Source organism: Condylostylus longicornis, unplaced genomic scaffold (genome assembly GCF_029603195.1).
Source record: "Condylostylus longicornis isolate FDR11 unplaced genomic scaffold, ASM2960319v2 ptg000049l, whole genome shotgun sequence".
Lineage (NCBI taxonomy): Eukaryota > Metazoa > Arthropoda > Insecta > Diptera > Dolichopodidae > Condylostylus > Condylostylus longicornis.
In genome coordinates this window covers 5322481-5334523 of record NW_026578018.1, presented here as the reverse complement: position 1 = coordinate 5334523, position 12043 = coordinate 5322481, and the positions used below count along the sequence as shown (strand labels likewise).

General features: G+C 20.6%; 1 protein-coding gene across 3 annotated transcripts in view; it reads right to left on the bottom strand.

The window, feature by feature from the left end:
- Window positions 1-958: 958 nt before the first annotated feature.
- LOC129611442 (dynein light chain 1, cytoplasmic) overlaps window positions 959-12043 on the bottom strand; it is an 88010-nt gene continuing 76925 nt past the window's right edge. For all 3 annotated transcript variants that reach the window (XM_055524621.1, XM_055524619.1, XM_055524620.1), the window contains one exon: window positions 959-2376. In XM_055524621.1, coding sequence (XP_055380596.1) covers window positions 2215-2376 — 162 coding nt within the window. In that variant the 3' untranslated portion in view covers window positions 959-2214. The remainder of the gene's footprint in view (window positions 2377-12043) is intronic.

The following is a 12043-nucleotide window of genomic DNA, read 5'->3' as shown; positions in this document are numbered from 1 at the left end:
GAAGTGATTTTTTTTTTGTCTTTTTTTATATTTTAAATAATTTTATTTAAATACACATATACATGATAATTATTCTCTGACATAAAAATTAAAAATTATTATATTATATTTCAATGATTTTTTATTTAATAGGTACACATTTTTTTTTTTATAACATATACAATTATAATTATATTTAATTTAATTTTAATTCAATAATTTTAATTCATATGAAAGACATACATATATATGTATTATTCAGGAATTATATAACGATCTCTAAGGATCTGTAGGGATATTAGATTTATAGATTTTATAATGGAGTAATTGTAAAATATATTTATAACAAATTCATTTTTTTTTTGTAAATTAATAAATAAAAGTAAAATTCAGAAATTCTATAAAAAAATTAATTGATGTAATTTTTTTTTTTTTAAAATTCGAAACTTTAAGATTTCAAAAATGAATTTTATTGAAATTTAATTGTGTATGTTTTTGTTAAATTTTATATTGAAGCCATAAGACTAGAAAATAATTAAAATAATTAAAAAATGATAAAGGATTAAATTTATTTGAATATAAATAATGAATTGAGTCAGTGAAGATTTTAAAAACAAAAAGGAAAAAGATTTGTTTTGCATAAAATAGCTACATATTTTTTAAATATTTAAGAATTTAATGTTTTTTTTTTTATTTTTTACTGATAATTTGATCTTAGTTATTGGTTTTGGGTTTTTTTTTTGTTTTCATTTAATATCTATATATTTATTTCTTTTTACACATTAAAATTATTTTATTACTGTATAATATTTTTTTATTTTCTGGTTTTTTTTTTGTTTATAACTTACATAATGGATTTTTGTTTTTTTTTTTATTTTAATTTTTTTAATTGATTTGTGTTTTTTTTTCTTCTCTCTTTTTTAATATTTACTTCTAAATTACAAGTTTAGTTTGTTTTTTTTTATGTATTGTATAAATATAAAGTAATTTAGTAAATTATATAAAATTCTTGAACAGGGCAGGGGGGTAGGAGAGGCTTTAATATATTTTCTTTTTAATTTTTAAATATATGAAAAATTAAAGTGAAATTTTTGTTTTTTTTTTTAAATGTGTTATTTGATTTTATTTTTGCATTGGATTTCTTGCGCATTTTTTTTTTTTTTGTTTTATTTTAATTTTAACTTTTTGTTATGGTTTGTAATTTGTGTATTGCGAAAATAAAAACTGGAAATTAAAAAATTATTTTTTAGAATGAAATTTTCATATATGTAATTTAGGTTAAGACAAAATTATATCTCTAATTCATTATATAATTAAATTAATAATAAAAAAAATAAATCAGAATTTATAACTTTAAAATTACGATATACGATATTATATAAAGAAAATAATAAGAATTTGAAATTGAATATTTGTGTTTGTGGTATGTGTAATAAGTTATACAATGCTATTGTGTCTGTATGTAACGTATATGTATATATATATATATATATATATAATATATGTATGTATTTTTATAAGTTTTTAAAATACATTATTTATTTTTATAATATTTTTATTTTTATTTCAGGAAGGTGGACAAAAATCAAAAAAAGAAAAAAAAAATCATATAGAGCATAAAAATATCTTAAAAGTAAAAACATTTACACAATTATATTTCATTCTCTTTTCTGTAATTCATTATACATAATCATATTTATTTATTTTTTTTTTTTGTAATTTATTTTTATAATCTTTGTATTTTGTTTCTCTTTTATATTTTTTCGTCTTCTTTAATTTTTTTTTAAACTGAAATTAATTTGTGTTTTTTTTTTGTTTTTCTTTAATTTTTTTTTCAATATTTATTTTTTTTTTGTATGCTTTTTTTTTAATTTTCATTTATTATAATTATAATTTAATTTATTTAATTTATTTTCATTTTTTTATATATAATTTAGATTTGTAAGTTGAATCGGTTTTGCATTTCCATTTTGTTTTTGTTTTTTTTTTAATTTGAAGTTTTGGATTTATTTCATTTTACAAATATTTTATAATAAATTTATGTAATATATTTATATATTTTATTATATTTTTATTAATATATATATGTATATAGTATAAACTATATATTACGTCATATTATATTATTTTATTTTATTAAAGATATACATTTTTTTTTGTGTTTTTTTTTTATTTTAATTTTTTATTTTTATATATATATATATTTTTTATTTTGTAATTTGTTGTATGTTTTATTTAACCGCTCTTAAAAAGTAAGATTGCCACTTGACCTAAATAAAAGTAGATAAAATGACGAGTCTCATGTGTTACATATGAACCAAAATTTCGTCCAACAATGCAATGCCATGTTGGATTATATTTTTTATCAAATTCTTTTTTGATGTATGCAGCAATATCCTAAAATTATAACAAGAAAATAAATAAATGAAAAAAAAATTAGTATACTCGTATTGCAATTAAATAAATAATTTAAATAATAAGAAAAAATATAATTATAATTTTGATTATATTAATTAATATACTTAATAAATGTACATATTTATATATTTTTAAATAATACTTATGTATATACTCGTATGTATAGGTAATTAAATATTATATTAAATAAAATCATTGAATGATCGTGTAAATACTATTCGTAGTGCTATACGAGTAATTTTGTCAGTTATATAAAAAAACATTTATAAAATGAACAAGTGCAATCATATATAAAAAAAAGTATCGACAATTGCTATCACAGTTTATAACAAAATTTTATAATCTAGGAGCTCAGATTTTAAAAATAAACAAAATAGAGTTTAATTTTTCATATTTGAAATTACAAAAATAGTGTGTGAAATCTGTGAAATCTGAAAATTTTTTCGAATAGTAGAGTGCAATTTAATCACCCTCACCTCCTTTTAAAAAGAAGAAGAACGTTCTGAGATTTATAAAAAAAAATGAAAACGCCTTAAACGTCGTCTTCGCTTTAATAAATTCACTTTCTGATAAAAATTTGTTTTTTTTTTTTTTTAACATGAAATCAAGCATTATTAATTTGCCAATTTTAGCGTCAATCAATTTTATTAAAAAAATATAATTCTTTTACAATATAGGAAATCGAAGTTAAGTAGATTAATTAAAAATTTAAGAATGGTTAAATTTTCAATTAAATAGTTTTGAAGTAATCATTTATTAATCGATGTCCGATAAACTAGCTTTTTATTTTATTCCGCAACTTCTTTCTATTGTGTAAACTTAAGGCCCTTTTTAAACTTGTATACGATATACAGTACATTATACTCTTCACTCGTCTCTCTTCCCCTTTTGCCATTCACGACAATCGAATTCTCATTTATTTTTTTAATATTTTCTCAATAAAAATATTTGATATCAAATATTGTGGTATAACTTAAAACCGGAAATCTTTTATATCTTTTATCCTATATACAATATTCTAAAATTCCATATACTATTTAAAGGTCCATACTACTAATTCTAATCATTTCCTATATATAATACGTATACATATGTATATATATACACATTTTTCAACATAAATCATAATAATATTTTCAATGTCATTTCAAATGAAATATCCAATGATTATTATTTTTTCCTTTTGTATCCAAAAAAAAAAAATCTCTTTAACACAAATTAAGATTCTTATAATAACAAAACTTGAAATGTTTATAATAAAATTAATATCAATAAAATGTAACAAAACCGAAAAAAGAATTAAAGAAAAAAAATAATCACAAAAAATGTTTACAAAAAACAAATAAATAAAAAAGAAGAATAACAGCAAATAAAAAAAAAAATTATGACGTATTCGTATGTGATTCCCTTTAAATTTAATCAGATTTTTTCTATAAAAATTTTTAATTCATTTTTGTTTTTGCTTTTGAACTCAAGAGTGTTTTTTGAAAATCAAAAACCAATTATAAAATTCATTCACAAATACATTTTGAAATGTAAAAATTTATTCATAGTAGTATACTCAATCAGTGGTGTAGCCGTGCTATTCCATTTGATTGCAACCATCTTATCATATTCGATTGAGACCAACTTATTACAGATGATCGAATTAAATTTTGATTTTGGTACAAAGACAAAGGTTTTTTTTTTCTTAAATCTTAGATCTACTTTAATTTTTCGCTATGTATAAATCGGTGTTTAAGGGCAAAATTTAAAACCAATCGGAGTATATTTTGGTTAATTTTAACTAAATATAGATTAAACAATAAAACAAAATATTGAATTTATAAAATATAAGGAAAACTAAATCCAAATCAGGCAATTTTTGTTTGTAACCCCAGTAATATTACTAGCAACTTAAGTAGGATTTTTTTTTTAAATTGAACATCATTTTATTGAAATTATTAAATAATTTGATCAAATTTTCCTAAACTGAAATACCTGAAGCCAAAAAAGTCATTATACATAATTCTTAATAGATAGAATATTTTATTATTGTATAAACAATTCATTGTAATCTGCAAGTATACTTATAGCTATTATAATATTACCAAATCTCAAATAAAAAAACTACACATTTGCCATGAGTAACCGGTTAGTGGCATCATTCAGAAAAAATTTATTTTCACCTCTTATTAGATTTATGTTTGTTTTCTAAACAAAATTATAAAATAAATATACACAGCATAAAAAAAAAATAATTTTTTTTTTGCTATTTTGTATTTTTTGGAAATCATCCAAAATATTTTATTAAATGATTAAAACAAAAGAAGAATATTCGAGAAAAAATTTAATTGTTTAATAAAAAAATGACACAAACAAAAACAAAAAAAAATTTATAATTAATTTGAAAACATGAGAAATATGCGATTAATATGGTTTAGAGAGGCAGCCAGACATCTTTTGTTATCATCATTTTCCAAATACATACATATATGTACATAAGTACCCACAATATATACAACAAAAAAAAAATTCTATTAAACATTAATTTTAATTCTCTTTTAAATGTTTAAAATCCCACTTATTTAATTACACCTTATATACGAACGTAATTCTTTTTCATTTGCCTCTAACTATGTTATATATGTATGAGATGCCATCATCATCTTTCCAATATATTAAATTCAAAGAAAAAACAAATTTAACAGTGTAATTAAAATAGAAGTATATAGAAATATATACACCGTTTATGAAGATTTTTATGAATATTCATGTGATGTACGTTATGGTTCGTAAAGCGAATAAATTCCTATATTACGTCATTTTATAAAGAAAATCATGTTAATTGCATAGTCTTCATCATACTCGTAACATTATGAATTTGTTAATAATGATAATCTAAATGTAATATTATTTATACATAATTTGTACAATAATTTCTAAATTAAATGCAATTGGATAATATATGCTTTCAAAACGCAATAAGTGAAATTTTGTACAACAAAGTACATATAGCAAAATGTAAGTGAAAGTAAAATAATAATTTTGTTGTTAATTTCTTATTGAAATAAACGCATAAAATGGACGTAAATCACCGATCGAGATCAATGAAATTTTAATAGAAATACAAAATTTTTAAATATTTTAAAGAAATGTATGTATTTAATATACGCGATAATTAAAAATCCCATAATTTTTGGTAGTAAAGTAAAAAATTTTTAAAAAATTAGAATTTCATTTTGAAATCAAGTTAATTATGAAGAGATATCTTGTATAGAAAATTATCCAGAATAATGCTTTTGCAATATTATAACATTTCATTTTCGATTACAGCGATGGAATCATATGAATTATTTCATATTTGATTATTTGATTTTGGAAAACTATTCTGAAATTATATTTGCTGATAATTTAGTAACCTACTTTGATCTACATTAGTATAGTAAAAAAAATTCAAATTCTACTTTTGAATATACGTAATATAACAAATCAATGAATAATTCATTGATATTTCGAAAAACTTTTGTTAAGAAAACAATCAATGTAATAAAAAAAAGGGTACACGATTTTCCTTAAAATAATTATCAATAAATTTTAATGTACAAATAATTAAAAAGTAAAGCAGTAAAATATTATTTTGTATAAAAACCTTATTTACAAAATACCACTTAAATATTGCATATCTATAGGTGTTGTATATATTTTCATTCTCAATAAAACCCTATACATAAAATCTGAATAATTAACAATATTTTTACGTTCTCACGTATATAATATTAAAAACTAAAGTACCGTTATAGTTTCAACAATTTTCTTTCTCCTTATTTTTTTTGCTTATATTTTCTATGAAAAATAATAAACTTTTACTTTCTTCCGTATTTCAATTTTTGACAACTAGACATGCAAACGATGATATTAAATGGTAAAGAAAAAAAAAATAAAACAAAAATTTTATGCAAAACCACAAATTACCAATTTGGTTTTTCTCATATTTCTTTTAATACTTTTTTTTGTGTTTTCTTTGTTGTTAAAAAATAAGAAAATCGAAAATATTAATGAAAAATTGTGGAAAAATATTTTGAACGCCGCCGTCGCCACCACCGCCTTCATAAAATGAAAAATAGAATAATACCCGCATACACACAATATTTATGACTTTTTTTTTACTTTTTTTTTAAATAACAATAGAAAATATTAAGAAGAATTTTTAATAATAGAAATAAAAAGAAAAGAATAGACACTTAGAATAAAAACAAAAATTTGATTTCAATGGGAACATAATGAGAAAAAAATCAATTATACTTCATGTTTTTATTGTTTCTGAAATAAAAAAACACAAAATACTTGTTATACCTACATCATTTTATGTTTCTAAATATGCATACATACATATATTCCTACATACATATAGATAATATAACAAATACGTTATATAAGAATATATAGAGAGAGTGTCCGCGATTAATTTCCTTTAAAAAATTTTTGACCTTGATTTAAATTTTGTATTAAAAATTTTGAAAAGCATAATATTTTTAAGCCTCGGTATACTTGTATCGCTATACAAAAAAAAATATCATTCTGTTAAAAATTAATTTAAAAAGTATTATGTGCTTGGCATTCTGTACCCCTTAATTTTCTATTGAGTTTTAGAGAAAATGTAAAATAGGACATATTAGAGAAAAACTAAGTTTTGAAACCGAATAATTTCAAAAGGAATAGCAGATGACCTTTAAAATTTTCTATTCGCTTAGATTTAGACTTTTACAATTAATAAATGAATTATAAAATCACGTCTTCTTCAAAATTATCTTCAAAAATTTCTGAAAATTTCTCACCTACTTGTTTTCTGTTTACAAAAATAAAAGTTTATAAATTTAATATCTGTTCTAGAATTAAAATACATTAAATTAAAAATTCATTAAAATATTTTTCAAAAAATTCTATATTCTTTCATTTAAACAATAAAATTCGATTTGTAATTCAAAAATTTAAATATCTAATTCCAAAAATCTAACATTACCAAAATAACTTTCGTTTTATTCGAATATCATATAATTTACCGATAAAAAAATTATTTTTAGACTCTGGAAATTTTCAAATTAATATCAAAAATGAAAAAGTAAAAAAAAAACTAAATATTTCATTTTGTTATTGAAAACGATAAGTACAGGAAGTGCAAACATGTGGTGTAAGAAAAATTCAGTAAAGTTTCTTTTTTGCTCATTTTCCTTTCAAAAGAAAATTTATAATGTTCTTAATAATTTGAAAGCAGGAAACAAAACTATTTACGTGTATAATTTTTTGGTTTTTTTAAATTTGAAAAAAATTTAAAAACTTATTCTTTTGCTTGAAAAAAATTAAAACATTATTTAAGGTAAATTGCAAAAAAAAAAAAACATATACAAAGATAAAAACGTCCTTGTATTCGAAACTAATAATTTATTGAAGTTTTAGTGTAATTTTATAAATTTTTTATTATTTCTGCAGTAAAATTTAAAAAATTCGATCCCTACGTTGCTTAACATTTTCATGAATTTAAGCAAAAAAAAAAAACTTATTTAAAGCAACTGAATAGGTTAATTCAGAAACAAAATTTTTTGAGTATATCCCGCTAAATACATTATGAATTTCCTTCTACTTCATCTTGTCCCTCACCTTCAGAGAATTATTTTTCCATCAGATTAGTCAGACTACCCAAGTACCTAATCTTATTTAAAGAAAATCAATTGTTACCAAATAAATTTTTTTTATTAACACTTATAAAACCTGAATAATAATACTAATATGAATTTCTAATTCATATAATTTTTGTTATACACACAACACACAAAAAAATATTTAGTAAAACACGACTCTTTCATTTTCATTTTTTATGAATTAAACACAATAGATTACGAAATATTTATTGCTAAGAAATCCGTTCTTTATTACAAAAAATTTACTCTTTACTTCCATTTTAAATAATATATATATATTTATATATAGATAATGCATTAACATATTAACATATGTACAAATTTTGTAATTATTAAATTCTTTACAAAAAATTATTAATTTTTAATAAAATACCTTTAAATTATAATAAAATAATCTCTCTATATAATATAACACCATACACAACACATAATTATTATTTAAGTATGTATATACAGATAAAAGGAAATTAGTTAAACAGAACAACGCGTTTGAAAAAAAAAAAATTATTGAATTTTATTAAAAAGTACAAAACTTTATAAAAAATTCATTAAAATCTCATAAATTATATATAAAATATTTTACATAATAATCTTATATAATACGACAATAATCCTTTCACAAATTCACGTTTTTTTTTGCTTTGCTTTTTTATTAAAAATTGTGAATAACAAAAAAAAAACTAATAAGAATTTTTAATTCTATTTTTTTTTTTTTCATTATTATTTTTTAAAAATTTCCACCTGCAGCACCACGTATATTAATTTATATGAAAGAAAATTTTTATCATTGCATTCTAATGATAATATTTTCAAGACAAGGGCAAAAGAAATTCTAAATTAATCCTTGAATAATTCCTCTTTATTTTTATACGATTTTCAATTTTAATATTCATATTATAGATTATAAAGGAAATTTTAAATTATTGAAAAACGAATTTAAAAAAATTTTGATTTTATAATTTTTATGTATTGTGTACATAAATATGTGTATATATTTATTAATTCCAAACTAATAAAATAATTATAGAATTAAATTTCTTTCTTATACAAATATTAATTTAAAATTAATAAATTCATAAGAGTTCAATATTAAATAATAATTAAGTAAAAATATTTATAAATTAATAAGCGTTATTAATTTGGCAATAATAATTGAGACAATTAATTGAGAAATTTAATTAAAGAGCGTCCACGTTAGTCATTAATATTAATTGAAAAGAAGGTACATAAGATAACTAGAAAAACATTTTTGTTTTTACACGTGATACGAAATAATTGCTCATTTTCTTTTTGAATGATTACTGAAAAACAGCGTTGCCGAATCGTGAGAAAGTTCCCATTTTCAAGAAAAACAGGAAAAAAGGAAAAAAGCCCAAAAATCGTAGGAAATTTCCCATTTTAAGGGAATTTTGAAGCTTTAAAGGAAAAAAAAACAAAAAAAACCTACAATCGTGGGAAATTCCACTGAAGCTTTCCATTAACGTAATATTTTTTTAAAAGTTTTAATTTTGACTAAATGCATTTTTTGACACTTGATCGAAAATAAAAGGTCCTATTATATTTATCTTAATGGAAATTTCTTCATGCAACTGCAGAACAGATGGATGACGTAATCAAAGGAACGAGTTAAAGGCAGAAAAATTCATTAAAAAATTTTTCTCCTCGAACTGGACTCGAACCAGTGACCTACCGCTTTCTAGGCGGACGCTCTACCAACTGAGCTACAGAGACATGAAGATATTGCCGACGAAATGTTCTCTACATTGCTTATACTGTAATTCACGGTCCTATTATATATTTTTAAGCCCTTAAACTGATATAGTGCTATTTATATTACTATGCGAATGTACTTGTTCAAGTGATCATTATTAATTAAGTTATTCAATTGAATAAATATTTTTTGATTTTGTTAAATGATTAAATACGTATTCTATTTAAGTATACAGTATATAAATAAAAATATTTCTTAAAAGGAAATTATATGGGAAAAAATAAAGTTTGGAGAGGGGGAAATGGGAATTTTCGAACTAAGAATGATAAATTGAACAAGGAGTTGGAAGCACTACTGAAAAGTATATAAATCAATTCTGTTGCAGAATGCGACTCTCTTTCCCATAACGACAGAGTGAGGGATAGAGGAAGAGAGAAATTAAAGAATTGCTACGAAAATTTATTCTGCATTGCTAACTCTTAAGTGAATTATGTTTTGAATTTATTTTATTCTCACATATAATAAAAATTACTCAATTTTTATATCTTATTGTTTAAAATAACATGCATTTATTTTCTCTTTGATTTCTTCAACCACAAAACGATAGTAATATTTTTACTATAGATTCTGTTAAACTAATTCTAAATTGAATCGAAATTGAACAGATTTAGGGCAAGGGCACAAATACAATGTTTTTTAAAAATGATTGTTACAGTTATTTTTCTAAATTTACTTTATATTGTTATTTGTATTTTTCATAAAAATTTACAAATATGGAATATTGAACAATAATCATATACATAAATAAAGCAACAAACATATGCCCTTATTTATATATAAAATCAATAGAAAATTTATAAATAATATTCAAGTAAAAGTTTTGTTTTACCATTTTTTTTTTTTTCAATTTTTTCTTTGTTTCTCACAATATTTTTTTTTTACAAAATTTTTTCTTTTTTTTTTTTTTAAATTAACATCATAAATTTTATGTAAAACAAAAGAGATGCGAATATTAAAAATAAACTACTGATTTTAAATGTAATTTACTTTAAAAAAAAAAGAAAGTTCAAAAACTTTATACGCAACTGAACATATTTGCTTAATGTAGTGTGGTATATAAGCATATAATACAACTATATATGTATATATATGGTATGCAGTTATGTATAAAATGAGCATATGTATTTAAATTTAAAATAAGTTTATAACCTCTCACATGAATGCACGATTTTTATTTATAAACACAATCATTTTTCAAGGATATATGTACGTAGTTTTTTTTTTTTGTAAATATTGCTCTTTTCTCATACATAAATATATATGTATACACTTACAATTTATGAAATAATACGCATAGCAATATTGACACACAGTATATAATATATGATATATGATAAATATGGTATATAACATAATAATGTTATTTAAATTTAAAGGGCTTGTAATTATACATTTCCCACTTATTTCATTATGGTGTTATATACAATACGTGTGCATGAACGTCTGTTATGTAGTAGCCCTTTACATAGGTGTTTTGGAACTTAATATAATATTCGCAAAAATATGATGAAATATTTAATAATATATTCGAAAGAAGTAATGAGAAATGTTTTCTTTCAAACCACATTTCGTCTTAATCTTGAATTTATAGCTTTCAAATTTTCTGTTTTAAAATAGTATTAATAATAGTATTATTTTTGCACTAAATTTCTTATATTAAAGTTCTAAGAAAAATTCAACTACTTTGTATAAAGTTGAAGGAAGTGAACATAACTCTTTCTGTCACCTAACTCAAATTTTCCGAAAAATAGCAGTAAAATTTATATGGAATGAAGTATTCATTAAAAATGCAGTCGGTTATACTTTAGTCAAGGCTCAAATAATAAAATAGCTTATGCAAAATGGATAATTTTCAAAATAAATTTTACAATACAAAAGATGACAGGCAAATTTCAAGACACTCTGTATATATTTAAGGTATTTTACTATAAAAAGTACATAAACTAAAATTTAATACCATATTTGTTTTTTACTCTTTTTATAATCACATTAAAATTTTAAGAGTTGAACTCTATTTCTTTTTTCTCTCTTCTTCTTCTTATAAACATATTTTGATTTAATAATATTAATGAATTTAAAAAAAAATATTTTTATAAATCATAAAATTACATCATAACCTTTTCTTTTTTTTTTCAATATTCTCCCCTCTCACCCACTCTTCATTTACTGTTATATAATGTACATAGGTACGTATATA